Source organism: Amphiprion ocellaris, chromosome 4, assembly GCF_022539595.1.
Source record: "Amphiprion ocellaris isolate individual 3 ecotype Okinawa chromosome 4, ASM2253959v1, whole genome shotgun sequence".
NCBI lineage: Eukaryota > Metazoa > Chordata > Actinopteri > Pomacentridae > Amphiprion > Amphiprion ocellaris.
Window position 1 is genome coordinate 39,353,021 of NC_072769.1, and position 16,402 is coordinate 39,369,422.

Genomic DNA, 16,402 nt, shown 5'->3' on the forward strand with positions numbered 1-16,402 from the left:
ATCACTTCTAACATTTTTAGGAAATCATTAACTGTCATCAAATCATGCGTCATTTGTGCAAACCACTACCTTTGTAACATTTTTGAACAATTCATGAACTCTGTCCCATGTTTGTACAAATTATCAGTTATGGAAGAAAAAAAATCAACTCTTTCACATTTTGAAATGAATCCTATCACATTAGTACTAATCACCAGCATTTTTCACCAGCATTGCAACATTTTTAACAGATCATAACAACAAATCATTACATGTTTTCAGCTAATTATTTTTCACACTTTTGTGTAATGGCACGGTGTTTTGAATGACAACATATGTTACCTCTTTCTCTGTCTGTAAATGTGTGTTAGTGGGAAGCCTGGCATTGCAGAGCTTATCATGTCTTACCTTTACCTTGCAGCTCACAGTTCAGATGGTTCAGTTTCCCAGTGATGTCCGTTAAAAATGCAAGAAAAGAATCCACTCAGTGTCCTCAAGCAGCGAGATGTCTTCCCCTCTGGATTGCATCAACTCTTTGATTTCAGCCAACAGTGACAAAAAAAAACGCTGTAAAACTGTTCCCCTGCTGATCCATGGGGTTTCTGTGTGTAGTAACAGGTCACCATGTTCAGTTGACAGCTCCTCCAGCAGCACCTTCAATGTCCTGGTTGTTTGGCTTTGGAGACATTTATGATCTTCACGACAGGAGTCATCACATGATCAAATCCGCCAACTTTTGTCCATCCATATGGCCTGTTGGTGAATGATGCATTGGTAATGTAGGGATGTTGCTTTTCTTATGGTATATTTTTCTCCACGAAGAAACTTTTCGCCGCGTAGCAGATGCCAAAGCTGCCTTTAAGTCTCGGGTTTTCTTGTCCGTAGTGCGCATACAGTCTATGTGCGCTAGCAGGTGGCTAGTTAGCATGGAAGCTTTGTAGCGGCTAAAGTAGCGTCTCTCCACATTGTGTCGCTTTGCCGACGCAATAGTCGCCCCGCAAATACATACATTTATCTTTCACTGTCGTGAAAAAGAACTCTTCCTCCCAGTCATCGCGAAAATAGTGTTTTCTCTTTCACTTCGCTGCCATGTTCTGGGGGTAAAAACCACATCTAGCTTCCCAAAGAGTCTGCGTCCGGAAGCTTCAGCAGTGACGTGGTGGTTTGACATGCGCAGTGAACTCTGACTCGGACAATGTCGAAGTTCATTTACACCGAAGACATTTTTTTTTTTTTTTTAAATTATAATAAATATTGTAATCTAAAATCTGCATTAATGTAAGTATTTTTGATTTAAAAAGAACAGCAACTATAATTTTTTATAAGGAATTTCATGGTGACTAGTGTTATTTTTAGGACGTGATGGGGGCAACTCACTGGTATCTGCGGGCAACCAGGTGCCCGCGGGCACCGTATTGGCTACCCCTGGTTTATACTCATCCACACTTTGATCTCATTTTAATCTTTTTTTATTTTTTTACCTCTCTAAAAAGGAAAGTGTTTAATTTTAAGGAAAGCAGATGAGTTGTCATGTAAATCTTGAAAAAACATTTGGGAGGGGATTCAGGCAGAAATCAGACCCATTTTAAGTGTTGATTTGCCACTTGAGCCATTGTTCTATATAATCAGTTCTATTCCAGAGGAAGCAATGGATAAAAAAAAAGGTATATCTACTACATATCCTACTACTGGTGGCAAAGAAAATGATAACTGTCTTGACCCAGCCCACTACCTCCCACCCTCCACCAATGGAGAGAGAGATTAAAGAAAGTGTATTTAATGGAAAAATAACAGCAATAACAGCAGAACTCCGTTTGAATTTATGGGCTCCTGTTATTGCGTACTTTAATTTAATTTGATTTAACAGGCTAGCGGGGATGTTTTTGTTTGAATTGCAGGTGGAGCAGTAACTGTACTTGTGTCTGGAGTGTGTATTTTGACATGTTTCATGACCCTCTGCTGCTCTCTAATTCTTCTTTAAACGTAATTCTTGTCTTTAGGTGGGTTGCGACAATGCCATGAGTTTGTCGTGTTGCCAAATTGTATATTTGTTTGTGTTTATCATGTGTTATTGTTTGTCCATCTTGAGTTGCATATAAATATGTATAAAAACGTAATTTGAATAAAAACTTGGTTAAAAAAATCTTGAAAAAACACCTTAGTCCTGTGGTACATCTAATCGTATTAAGACAACTTTATAAGGATGCTGTTCCCATAGCGACTTGCATTTAATGGCCTAAATGTGTTGTTAGTAAAATTAAATAGCATCCCAGTAAGTAAAGTTACAGCAACAGGATGCTGCATGCAAAAACACCCAGTTAAACACGCTATAATGCAATGGTGAAACTGTCAAATCAGCCAGAGTTAGTACTCCACAGGAAGACAAGAAGGAAGGCGGCGTCTCTACAATTAAAGTATGTGATTTGCAGTGAATAGAAAACAAAATGGAACTCAGTGTTGTTTTTTTATACTGTAGATGTTGTAAAATGTCTCTCTCTCTCTCTCTCAGCTGCAGTTTTTATGGGTGTTAAGGGTTCACTGCTTAACTCACCATGTGACGAGATTCCTGCCTTTCAAAACTCCCTTCCTGCAATGTTTTGCAATCGCGTTTCATTGAACAACGCTTTTTCAAAACAGCCTCTGTCAAAGGTATGACTTCATAACAGCAGAGGATGTGTTTCTGGTGTTGCAAGTAATCCTCATATTAAAAACGTATCTTATTATCATATTGTTTATATCCACACAGGACCACTACTGTTTTGTTGTTGTTGTTTTGCGTATTTTTCTTTTCTGTTGATCTCTTGCATGCTGAGACTAGATTAAAGCAGAAATTACCCGGTTGAGCTATTTAATAAGTGTTTCATTTTGAAGAACGGTCTACTTGTCAATCTCTCTCACGTAAGCTTGACGTTGATGGCTGGGGAAGAGGTGGGGTTTAAAGAGAACATCCACTTCATTCAGCTGTTGCTTCACTGTGTGCTGAGGCTGCAGCCTGTACACTCAGATATTTCAGCTTGTCTGTGCTAAACTGTTCTGGTGTTGGTATTTTATTTCTTTTTTCCCTGGATATAAATGACTGATTGCCAAATGGGTAAGAACCACTTTGCTCTTGTCTTCTTCTTCTATTGATTGTTGTCATATTTTTATAGTTTAGATGTTGATAGAAACTTTGATACTAACATTGGTACTTTTTTCAGCATTTGTTGTAAAAATCATTTTGATATTTTTTAGATATTGGATGGGACATTAGTTTATGATATTGTCATTTGTGGTATGTTGTTTACAGGCATGATTGTCTTTAATTTATGCTCAAATATGATGAGGTATTTGACGACCCTGTGTGTATTTGATATGGGTAATACTGGAGCCATGATCACTGATCATGGGGTGTCTGTGGCTCAGGTGGTGGAGTGGGTTGTCCACTGATTGAAGGATGGTTGTTCGATCCCTCAGCCCCTCCGAATGCTGAAATGTCCTTGGGCAAGACACTAACATTTGTGAGTTAATGTGTGTGTGAACAGGAGAATGAGAAACACACTGTAAAGCACTTTGATATCTATCTAAGTGCAGATCATTTACCATCATCATGTGTGGTCAGGACATAAAACAGCACTTTTGTCTCAGATAGTGTCACAGCTGTTAGTCTAGCCACTTCCAGTTTCTCACACTGTCAAACTTTTAAGAACAGCTGTGATATAAATAAAACAAATGCAAATTGCATTCCCTAAAGTGCGACCCAACAATGCACAGTGAGAGCAGCTAATGCTGTAGTTACGGGAGTACGGTTCTTGGTATGCCACTTATTACCATAAGTATCCTGTGGAGAAGCGCTTCAAAGGCCACACACTGTGGCTCTCAGCTGAAATGAGGAAGAGACACTCATACTCACTCACAGGGCTGTACATCACTGACCAAAACGCAAAAACAGAAGTTTCTATCTTTGGTTAGATGTATAGAAAATCCTTTATCTTTAAAGCCATCATGTCAGTCTATAGTTGCTGTATATCCACTGTTTTATTTTTCTTTTCCAGATGATTAAAATCAAAATTTAAATGGTTCAAATGAGGGGTCTGATGACTGAAGTGTCAGCTTTGTTGCACAACATGTGTAAAGGAAGGGTGGGGAAGTGGAAGTCCTGTGGTCACATCATTACCAGAAAACAGCTCACGTATCTCTACAGGAAGAGTTGGCAGTTTTCATTTTGCTAACTTTATATTTTAAAGATTTCTTTCTTGCTGAGGATATATCCTGAATCCATCTTTTACATGATCATTCACTATCTGTGTGTGACAAAATACCACTGAGGAAACACTAGGTCAGGTTTCACTGGTGGCCTGTCAATAACATTCTGAGAGCCTAATCATGAAATCAGCCATGCTGATGAGATATACATTTATATACTTATTTTTAAAAATTTTGTTCTGCTTTTTTCTCTTAAGAGGGCCTCTTTTTGCTCCCCGATATTCACCACCAGGCTTCTAACTTTCCCTAAGCATATTTGCAATAGTCACAGCTGATTGTCCATGTGAGAAGATAGTGTGAAGAAGGTTATAAGGAAGTAACCTTCTGACAGAGGATGTTGATTAAGCCAAAGTATATGACACTCTTATGTATAACAGACTTTAAGCAAAACAGGTCGGTTAACAGATCTGCTACCAAAAGTTCTGAATGAGCACTGCATATATTTCTATTTTAAAAAATAAACATTGTAAGTTACTCTGGCGAACTTTGTAAAATACAAAAATCTTTGTTGCATACTGTGAAAGTGATGATAATATGACTGACAAAATAAGAACTCACGTTACAAATAGCAAGCTTTCAGAGAGCTCTGCCTCATCTTCTGGTTCACAGAGAGAGGAGAAGTCAGCGATAGATGACAGTGATAAGATTAAAACTCAATGCAATATTATGATTTTTCAGAAAAGGCTATTTTTCTTAAATATTAAACACAAATATTCTTGCAGATCACTTGATATGATCACTACTTTAGGTAAATCTTTGGTCAAACTTCAACACTTCAGTCCATACCGTGGCCATAACTAAAGTACGCATTTCTTCATTTTAGCTTTTGAGATTTTGAATAAAAATCTTCTTACAACAACCTCTAGACCCGATATGTTTTCACAGATACTTTATGCAAAAAGAAAATGAGTTCATGTGTTTGTCCATATTTCTAAACAGAAATTGAATTGAACAATTCAGACACAGAGGATTAAATGATGCTGAATTTGTTTTGTTTAGAGCTCGAGCATTTTTTCAGTAAGCTTCGTCACACTTTTAACTGCTGAATTTGAAGTTAGGGCCTTTCCTTTAAATGTTGGTATCCATCTGAGTGTTTGAGGATGGTGACTACATGTTCATGTTTCTATAAATCTAGCCTAGCTTGACACCTGATCCTGACAATATAATGGATTGATATCTAGAACCTGAGGTCGTCATTAGATTGAGACAACACCTATTACCAAGTAACTGTTCAGTAGAGTTATTTATTTATTTATTTTGTCATAAATGGCAAAAATCCTTCAATAGTGTGGTATTCATAGACTTCAATCTAGGCTCTAATGTGTGAGTGGGGAGGCTGATGTTTGTCAGAATGGAAATATGAGTCTGTATGTCAGTGTTAAAATATGTATTCAAAGATTTGCATGTTCATGTCTGTGTTTTTCCAGGAATGTATTAATATATTGCGGTGACAGGTATCATTCATGAGAAAACCACAACACCTGTCGGACATATCTTCCTGAGAAACCTCTATTCCCCGTGCAGTGCAAGTCTTTAAATATACAGCTCACTGACCGAGCATGTAGCTTTTCATTCAGAACGTTGTGCAGCAAAGTAGATCCATCTGTGCAAGGTTTCTGTTCTGACAATACAGCAAGAACAACGGACGATTCAAATAGAATTGCATCATTGCTTTAGCTGAATGTACTGGTGTGATGAAAGTTGTGGCGTAATCCTTGGATATGAAGAACTGACAATTAATTGTGGGAGGGATGCCAAATTCCTGAGAACTGCTTTGACGTTTTTGTGCCAATATTTTGTTGCAGTTTCATCAGATTTTACAGCAGATGAGAAGATGGAGATCGAGAGCATCAAGACGTATAAGAAAGACCTTCTGGATGATATCCAGGTAATGTACACACACGGTGTCTATACGTCCATTGCAAACCAAATGCCCTTTTATTGTACTATTTGATTGAGTCAACTTGTTCTGCTTTTGATATTAAGGAAACAAATATTCAAATCTTTTCTTTCATCTTGTCATGTGCAGAAGTTAAAGATGGAGATTGACAATGTCATGGCGGAAATACTCAGCTTTGAGTCTGCAGAGGAAAAGTGAGTTTTAGTCTGGGAAAAACCCTCCACCTATTTTATAAACCAGTCTTTGTTTTTATGTAAACTCTCCTGTCTCGTCAGAACACCCACTAAATGCTCCTGTTGAATTTGAAATGTCAGACGTGTTTCAGTTTCAAAACGGCTTTCCAATAATTTTCTCCTTCTTCTGCCTTGAATAGAAAAAGTCGAAGAAAATAGAATATCACTATTTGTTGCACTAATGCTTAATAAGAGGATCTTTAAAAATGATTGATGGGTAAATTTCCTGTTCATAACCTTCTCATACGTTGTACTGTTACACATGAGTTTTGTTAGAATCAAACAACGATATATAATGTGTTGATTTTCATGATTTAGGGCCGTTTTCCCATGAATGATGAGACAGAATGAGTTTAAACTTCCGGCTCCCTCTGAGTCTGAGCTTTTCTTTAGTTTCTCTCTAAAAGTCATTGAGATTATTTTTTTCCATTCCAACAATAGTTATTTTTAAACAATATTTTGCCTTATCTATGTATAGAGAGAAAGAATTAGACTCCATCTTGCTTGAGCACAGTGTATTAGAAGTTCATTAAAGATATGAACAAAAAACGTATATCTTGATGGAACATTTGACAAACACTCCAAAAGTACACTGTGTGGTCAGGACTGGTGGCACAAAGGCTCTATCTGAAAAGCATTTTGGTTCTGTTCTTGTTGTCTGTGGTGCATTATATTACTTTGTGTCATACTGTGTTAATGCCAAATAAATAATCAGAAAGTATAACATTGCTGCGATATGAATCCTGCTTGAAAGTGATATTAATTCTTAGACTTTTGCTCACAAAAGTGTCTAAATATTTTTTTCTCCAATATTGTTCCTCAGCAAAACTATAGAGAAGAGCAAACAATTCTCAAATGGGAAGAAGAAATTCAACATGGACCCTAAAAAGGTGAGCAGAGAAGTGTGTGTTGAGACACAAATATCAGCGTGACGTGAACACGCTGTAGTTAAAATATCTTTCTCAGCATATTGCTCGGTAAGAAATGACTTCTTACTATTCTTGTTTAGCCTTGTGCGTCTCAGTGTCGGAGCTTTCTAACTCTAAACCTTCAACAAGGTGCTTTTCTTTGTCTCTGTGTGGACTTCCTCTCTCACTGATGGTGCTGTGAGTCTGTGAACTGACACTGTTGGAGGCCCACAGCACAGTTTCTGTGGTTTTGCTGACAGGTCAAACGCACCGCTTGTTTGCAGCATAAGTAAAAGCACTGCCGTTGAATATATCTAAATTCTAATGTGAGTTAATTATAATATGCTCTGTAACCAATATGAAAGTATTAATGTCTCAGCAATACACATAAAATCACATTAGAGTACTTTAAAAGAGATGTGGGAGAGACATTGTTGAACATAAAGGTGCTTGTAAAAAGGGAAATATATTTTTAATCATCCTTTTCCTCTCCAAAGTCTGTGATGGAGCAGAAAGAGGAAGAGAAATTTGTTTTAAGGAATTGGGATTACAGAAGCTCTAAGTTTGCACTATTATACCAACAGGAGGTGATATCATTGTGAAACTAAACACATTTAACCACAGCATATGTGTATATTCACAATGTATGTGCTGCTGCATGCATCTCAAGTACTATGTCATGAACTAAACATTATTCTGACTCATTCAGTTTTAGCAACAACAAAAAAAAAAAAAAAAAAAAAAAGCCACTGAGGCATGAATTCATACTTCCAGTAACCGGTATACTTCCATGCAGGGCATCAATTACTTGGTGGAGAATAAACTGCTGGATGGAAGTGCTCAATCCATCGCTGAGTTTCTCTACAAGGAGGAAGGACTCAACAAGACAGCCATCGGAGAATTTCTTGGAGAAAGGTGAGGAAGACAAGAGGGAGAGGGCACACAAGAAGGGGTGTGACAAGTCAATGAAGGCAATGGAAGGGAGAAGGAGATGAACAAGGAGAAGGAGAATAAAGAAGATACTGAGAAGTACAGAAGATAAGACGATACAGAAACTAAAAGATAAATGAGATGAGTCATTATAGAGTGACATAATGAGTAAATCTGAGAAATAAAATGGTGGAAATTAATGGGAGGAGACAGCAGAGGTGGTGAAAGCAGTTGCTGGATGAAAAGTGGTTTCGTCTGGAAAATCTGAATACCTTCCATTGGTTTCATTTGTCTTTCTTCTCCATCCATCTCACAGAGAGGAGCTCCATCTGCAGACTCTGAAGGCCTTCGTGGATCTGCACGAGTTCTCCGACCTCAACCTGGTCCAGGCTCTCAGGTCAGCCCCCTTTATCCTCATTTGTGTCCCCTCAACGAGATTCTCCTGAATCACCATCAACATAGACTGAATCAGGAGGAATATCTGCATGTCTGTAGTGGATCAGAGTGTGACCTATACCCTAAATGCATCAATGGAAACTCAACAAAGTGTAAAAGATGCCACCTTTACCTGCAGACTGCTAAACAAGAGTAGATTACATGGTAATATCTGCAGTTAGTTGTATGAAGTGGATTACCTCTTATAGAGAAATTTATTCCATTTTTGGTCATGGAAATTTCTATTTATCAGGCATGTCTAAACACTCTGTAGTGGTTACATATTTCACAGGTGTAAAGAGAGCAGAACAGAATTTTACGCTAAAAAAAGTGCTATACCGCTGCCTCTGCTGCAACCTTTCCTGTAACTGTGAGATTGTAAGACTGAACGTAATAAATGTTAGTCTTTAGATCACACCAGCATGATGGACCGGGAGATAAATTAAACCAAATCTAAGACTAGAATAAACTACATTACTAAACCTACAAAAACCCACTGCTAAACTACCAAAACCAAACTGGGATGAACTAAACCAGACAACAAAACAATGTACTTACAAAACCAGGGGGAAACAGAACTAAGGGGGGCAAAGTAGGGAGGCTCAGGGAATCCAGAAGCTGGTAGGGGAACAAAACTGGCAGACAGTTGGCTGGGGACAGAGAGGACCAGCAGTTATCCAGGGATGGGAGTGGGGGGGGGACAAGAGTCCAGGTGGGGTTATGGCTAGCTGGGATCAGTGGGGAAACAGAGTCCTGTGGGGATCACAGTCTATGGGGGCTGAAGCCATCCACAGGGAAGCAGAGCTTGTGGGGAAAACAGAATCCAAGAGGGGAGCAGAACTGTGAAGGGATGCGAGTCTTTATGATCCGGCAAGAAGTGACTGAATGAGCTGAGCTTTATACTGCATGAGGTGGTTGTGAACAGGTGTCCTGAGTGAGCTGATTACTGCAGCTGACACTCATTACAGTAATCAGCAGGTAGCAGAATGCAGGCAGGTGAAGCAGGGAGAGAGAGAGAGAGACAGGGAGAGAGAGAGACAGGAGGGAGAGATGACAGACAGACAGACAGACAGACAGAGGGAGCCAAAGAGAGACAGATCAAAACAGATAGACAGATACAGAGTGAACAGGAGGAAGAAGGAGAGAAACAGGGGCTGGAACAGGGATCATGACAGCCTATTAATCAATCTCCTTTAGGTCCTCCAACTCTATGGAAAAGCAACTATAAACTACTGGAGTACCTTTTAAAGAAGAGAATTTTCAGAGTACTAAAGTAGCTAAATGTAGTGATACAGCATTGAATAAATATCCAAGTGAATCTCTAAACTGTCCTTAAGTGTACTGAAGAGTTCTCACATATAGTTTACATGCTGCTCACAAACCTACATAATACCTGTGTAGACTGCATGCAGGGGTCTCATGGTGTTGTGGTGTGTATGTGACAGACAGTTTCTGTGGAGTTTCCGTCTGCCTGGTGAAGCTCAGAAGATTGACCGCATGATGGAGGCCTTCGCCACGCGCTACTGTAACTGCAACACCAACGTCTTCCAGTCCACTGGTTAGCTTCACTAAATACACATACATCTACCTCTGTGTGTGGATGGTTTTTAATGACCACGGCATCTCTATGCTTTTACCTTTCTCACTTTCATGCCTTCTTTTTTTTCTTCACTGATTCTGCATTTATGTGAGCTACTTTACCAAAAGTTATTGTTATGTTATGCTTCCTCTTACCGTTTTTTTCTGTGTGCATCCTCTTCTTAACACCAGACACATGCTACATCCTGTCTTTTGCCATCATCATGTTGAACACCAGCCTCCACAACCCCAATGTGAAGGATAAAACCACCCTGGAGCGTTTCTTCTCCATGAACAGGGGCATCAACAACGGAGAGGACCTACCTGAAGACCTGCTCTCGGTGAGAAGTTCCAAACTAGACACCAAGAAACAGTGTTTATTGCCAATCTTTTTTTTTGTTATTTGTAAAGGGACAAAGTGCATTTAGTACCATTGAACTAAATGTACATTTTCATCTGGAGTACCTTTGGGCATCCAAAAATAACTGAAATTGTAACACAGCTTCTGGAAATGAACTGATGAGCTATTTTTAACATCTGGACTTTGATCATTAGCATCCTTGTGGCCTTTATTTATGTTTCATTTTGTTTCCCCGTAAGTTTTATATGAAATATAAATCTCACATCCTTTTTTTTCTTTAAATTTCACTAAAACGTAGTTTCTTTTTCTGTGTTCATGTTCCTTTTTATGAAGAATCATGGCAACAGTGTGACTCATTGCTGTGGTTTGATCTCTATGGAGGAGGAATGTGATGTATTTAACAACAGAGACTGTTTGTTAGTAGGACCAGTTCATTGTTGGTTGCTAAGCTTAAGTCAGTTTGCATGGTGGCACTGGGATGTTTTATACTTCTCATGTATTTAAGGTGCCAAATGGAGAGTAGGGATATTCATGGTGTAGAAACTAATCCCTCAGCTTGATTCTGAGAATTTCTTGAATTAAATTTATGTTAGGTAGAAATGTTCAAATCAATCCAAAAAGTGTCAACATTCAAAACAGTATTCTTAAAAATAAGGAAGTAAAACCATAGAACCTTTTCCCCTGATTGAGAAAACAGTACAACTATCTCAAAATAATGACTGCAAGTGAAACACACACATGCAACCACATCCATGTCGTTCTCATGCCCACTTTCCCATAACAGGCCAGTCACTTAAAGGTGACCTGCTGTTCTATTTTAGATACATGTGAACACACCATTGTCCCACGCTCACTGAGAACACTTAATTCATTGTCTCTCTAGAAATCAAAAATGTACACACATATTTGAATAAAAGGAACAATATGCTGGCAGTTAGCTGGTAGTTAAGACTTGTTTAGAAATATGCTTTTTGAAAAGGTTCTGTAGAGGTTTAAATTCACATTTTTCTCAACATTTAGAAAAAATACATTTTAAAGGGACCTATTTTGTCATTTTCCAACTTGATATTTTTATTTCGGGTCTCCACTGAAACTTTTAATATGAAAATCCAACATTCTGCATACATACACTACATGACAAAAAAATAAGGAAAAGCTGTGTACATTCTCTTTAACGGATGCATTTGTTAAGTATATTTAATCACACCAATGACTGTTGAACTCCTCTCCACTCAGAAACTGTACGAGAGCATACGCAATGAGCCTTTCAAAATCCCAGAGGATGATGGGAATGATCTGACTCACACTTTCTTCAACCCTGACAGAGAAGGCTGGCTCCTCAAACTTGGTAAATTTACCCTTCAGAACACCCAAGACACACATATTACCACCAATATTCATAAATCAGTCAAGAAGAGGTTAAGTGTAATACTTCATATTTTACTAAGTTGCTTCAAAATGCTAAGAACAGGAAAGTACAGAGGAAGCACTAAGAACATGACCCAATACTGGAACACCCCGTTGCATGTTGAGCATTTGTGCAGAACTGCGTCAGTGGTAGGTGGCGCAGATGTTTAGCTTCATTCAAATAACATCGGTGTATTTTGGTCAGCTTTCTGAGAGGTTGCACAACGTTTAAACATGCGTGTCTAGAGAGGCAGGTGGCAGCAGCAGAAATAACCGTCTACTTTTTCACTGTCTCTGTATTTCAGGAGGTCGGGTGAAGACATGGAAGAGGCGATGGTTCATCCTGACTGATAACTGTCTCTACTACTTTGAGTTCACCACTGTAAGGCTCCTCATACACTGTTATCACATTGACATCTGTCTGAAAGCCACAGAATTCCTCTTGTCACTTTTAATTCTTTAGAATAAAACTGCACGTTTTCTTTAACTACTTACAATGTCCACTCATGGTCTTTTGTTGGTGAAAAATCCTAAATTATTCCATAGTTCAGTCACAGAACTTTTTTAGCCAGAAGGTGATGGTGAATGGTAAAGTTTACACACCATGTAACTTCAACACCAGAGAATCAGGTTTAATTTGATTATTATGGCAAACCTTTGTTAAGAAGTTCTAGTTGTGAAAACCAAATCAGATATTAACCATAGAGGTGCCTGACCAGAAACTATAATGAGTTTTTTTTTGTAAGTCATTTAATTTTACAAAGACTTTTGTCAACACAGTCTCATCGCATGCTTGTAAACTACCTTTCGGCATCACTACTTAATGCAACAGATAGATCCTCAGTGTTATTTTTGATGCCAGCCTTCCATAAAACTCCTTCAACCTCTGATTCAAGAGACCAATGCAAAATGTTCTGTGCTTTTCTCGTCACCGTCGTTGTTTTTCAGGCAACTGTCTGATGGGGCAGGATTTGTCACTGTGGTAACCAAGACAGTGTAGAAGCAGGATGTCACAGATGAGATAGTTTAGCATTCTAATGTGTGGTTAACCCTGAGAAAGGCTTTATTTTCACACAAAGTCTTGTTCATTCTTCCAGAGTAGTTTTGGTTCATGATTTTAACCTAGTAGTCTAAGTTGCCAAAATGACTGACAACAGCAATAAATGATAATAAAACCAAAAATCTAAATAATAAATCAACTATGCCAAAAAGTAACAAGTCCAAATGGGACACAGATGTCACTGTCCTCGGTGAAACTTCCATGTTTGACTTATGCCTCATCTAGAGCATCAGCAGTCTCACTATCCTGCATGTTGGTAAAATGATGCTCCTCAGGGTGTAAAAAAGTGGTGCGAAGTGGTCATGAACAAGCATTCATATGACACGCTGGGAGTGAGAGTGTGTTGATTGTGTAATCTACATGACAGACAAAACACAATGGAATCTTTTAATCTTGAAGATATATGACTGTGCCCTGGAGTCGGGCTCCACTCGTTTTTAGTGTAGAGTTGACATTATATTGTGTGGACCTTGAACTGTAAAAGTCATTTTTATCCCCAGTAAATGTGTCTTATGTTTCAGCTCATGATTCTCTCTCTTCTGCTTCCCCTTTTCTTTTGATGCCAGTGACAGTCTTATTCTCAGCTCTTCCTTCTTGCCCTCCTGATGCACCACCTGACTCCATCCATCTCTTTTTAATCTGTCTGCAGGATAAAGAGCCCCGAGGCATCATCCCTCTGGAGAATCTCTGTGTGAGGGAAGTGCCATATCCTCGCAAACCGGTGAGATCCTGTCAGCTGTTCCTTCAACGCGCTGGAAAAGTTGATTGAATTAAAGTGATTTTGGAGGTTTTCTGTGAATAAACACAGTTGATAGATTGATGGATTTATAGCTTCGTCATGTTGACATCATGTCTGCTGTCGTCTAGTACTGTCTGGAGCTGTACAACCCCAACAGTCGAGGGCAGAAGATCAAAGCATGTAAAACAGAGACAGACGGCCGGGTTGTAGAGGGAAAACACCAGTCGTACACCATCTGTGCTGCCAGCGCCGAAGAGAGAGACTCCTGGATCGAGGCCATCAGGTCAGACCACATTCACAAAAACAAGCATGTATATGTATGCTAATGTGCACATCTACACAAACACACAGACACAACCAGATGCATCCACTTTCCATGAAGCATGTCTGCTGCTGCTGAGGAGCATTGTTGAGTAGGTTCGTACCAAGCAACGTTAAACACTCTTAACACTGTTAATTACAGATATTAAAACTAATCTCAACTACAGTTCTTGTGGGAAAGAGACAAAAGAAAACATCTTCCAAAATGTTTTCTCATGCAGGCTTGTTTAGTCTTCGGTTTTTGTTTCTTTGTTTTTGTTTTTTTAACTGCAAAGAGGTGTCAGCATACAGTAAGTTGTTGCACCACAGTCTTCGTGTTGTTTACATCTGCTTCCCCACGAGATCGCGTGACGTGACAAGGCGTACTGCTTCCTGATTGCTTCGTCTGGCATGATAATCTTTTAAATAGCCTGTAGTGTGAGAAGAATATCTGTGAAGTTTCTCCATACGTGTGATGCAAACCAGTTTTAACATCTGTAGCGTGAGCCCAGCGTTAGACAGGAGGTCAGAGTGAATGAGTGGAAAAGTCTTGGTATTTACGATCTTGTTTTTGTACAAAGAAACATACAAAAACAACAAAAGTCTGCTGCTGACAACATATTGCTATACAGGCTATAATATAGAGGCTAAAAATCTGTGAAAGCGGCCAGACATGTACCAGAACATGTTCAGATTAATACACAGGATATACATAGACCCCAAGCTGTCTAGATTTGTAGAGCAATTATTTGTTAAACTTAGACCGCCTTTTTTTTTTCAGGCTAAGTAGTAATTTATAACTTGGAAATACGCAATTGTGACCAAAACAGCAAAAAAATAGAAAAGAGTTCAAATAAATTCAATCTTGTCAACACATAATAAAATGTAACCATAACTACTACCTGCCTAACCCTTGAACCAAGTCTACACATTCAGCTTTATGGTTAATGTCATGGCAGGTCCCCATGAGTGACCATGTAAACACATTCATGTCTGCACAATATGAAAACTACAAGTGTACACACACATTTGCCTAATGACAACCATCTTTACTGCAAACAGGGCAAGTATCACCAAGGATCCATTCTATGACTTGGTCTCAGTCCGTAAGAGGAAGGTGATAAACCAAACTCCTCAAGACTGAGCGAGCAGCACCCACCACATGGAGGCCCATCTTACTGCATTGCTGTAGGATTCTTCTGTTGTGAACATCCTGCAACACAACTGAGTGAGGACACCAGCGGCCAGACAGAAACAGCCTGTTGGGGGTCGTCCAGGCTAAAAGAGAGACTTCTCTTTCCAACTTCTCTTTTCACAGGCCGAGAAAAACAGTGTTAAAGATGAAAAACTCTTTGACTCGTCGCTCGAGAATCTGTCGATAAATGGTGTTAGCTGCATTTTAATCTTTGCTGGAGGATGTTGTGAACTGAAACTTCTGTTTACATTTTTTTAGTAGTTGTGTATTTACTGCAGCCTCTTATCTTGTCTGTTATGAGAAGTTTTTTTATGGCTGTCTGAGTGAGTTTCTCAGCTCAGGAAGACACATCCAGCATGTGATGTGTCTCAGCAGTTCCATGACGGCTATAAAAAAGGCAGGACAACACTTCTCAGCTCCACAGTTCTCAAAGATGGACACTTGGTAGTAAAGTAGCTGTAACAGCTTTATTTCTGCCCAATGGTCATTTTAAGTTTCATTTAAAAAGCTCTGTTAGGTTGGGTGTTATCTGAGTGTACTTGTTTATGAAGTGCTGTATTTTGTACATATATGATTTGAAGTATGTAAATATGATTTGGGGATTTGCTCCTTTTTCAGTTGTTTTGAACTTTATTGAGTGGCATAGCATTTACTTAAGAAGCAGAAGAAGCCTATATGTTTTAATGTCACTTAATTTGAAAGCACAGGTGCAATAAGTGCAACACACATGTCTGCATTATTAGAAATTTATTGTGTATACTGTAATATTTGAAAGAAATCTTTTAGCAACCTCTTATATTGAGCGTCACTGTAACTACTGTATACCTTTCCTTATGGATTGCAAGTACTGTTTTATTCTGTCTCATGAAATAATTATTTAATAAAAAAAGCATTTGGATGTCTGTTGACATGTAAAAAGGATCCTGTTTTTAAGTAACAAGTCAGCAGCTGTGTTTTTGGTCGAATACACTCTGAAAACATTCAACCACACCTTACTTCCTCATACTCACAATTTCTTTGTGTTTGTTGATAAGCTTGCTTTTTCGTAGCCTTGCATGTGCTTCTTGGGTGAAGTGTCTAAACCACCTTTGCGGTTTATTGTGAGATCGCATCAAGGAGTATGCCAACAGTCTAA

The 16,402-nt window shown here is 38.8% G+C and overlaps 1 protein-coding gene across 2 annotated transcripts; it reads left to right on the forward strand.

Annotated features, from left to right (window-relative positions):
• Nucleotides 1–2,945: 2,945 nt before the first annotated feature.
• On the forward strand, nt 2,946–16,185 carry cyth4b (cytohesin 4b). Of its 2 annotated transcripts, none has more exons than XM_023283936.3 (13): nt 2,946–3,070; nt 6,027–6,109; nt 6,251–6,315; nt 7,178–7,244; nt 8,059–8,177; nt 8,509–8,589; nt 10,073–10,185; nt 10,398–10,546; nt 11,803–11,914; nt 12,279–12,355; nt 13,683–13,754; nt 13,901–14,055; nt 15,135–16,185. In XM_023283936.3, the coding sequence occupies exons 1-13, from the start codon at nt 3,052–3,054 to the stop codon at nt 15,214–15,216; spliced, it is 1,194 nt and encodes a 397-aa protein (XP_023139704.1). In that variant the 5' UTR covers nt 2,946–3,051; the 3' UTR covers nt 15,217–16,185. The 2 variants fall into 2 exon arrangements, with proteins under 2 accessions (XP_023139704.1, XP_054866247.1); XM_055010272.1 differs by lacking the exon at nt 2,946–3,070 and adding an exon at nt 3,426–3,476.
• The last annotated feature ends 217 nt before the right edge of the window (nt 16,186–16,402 follow it).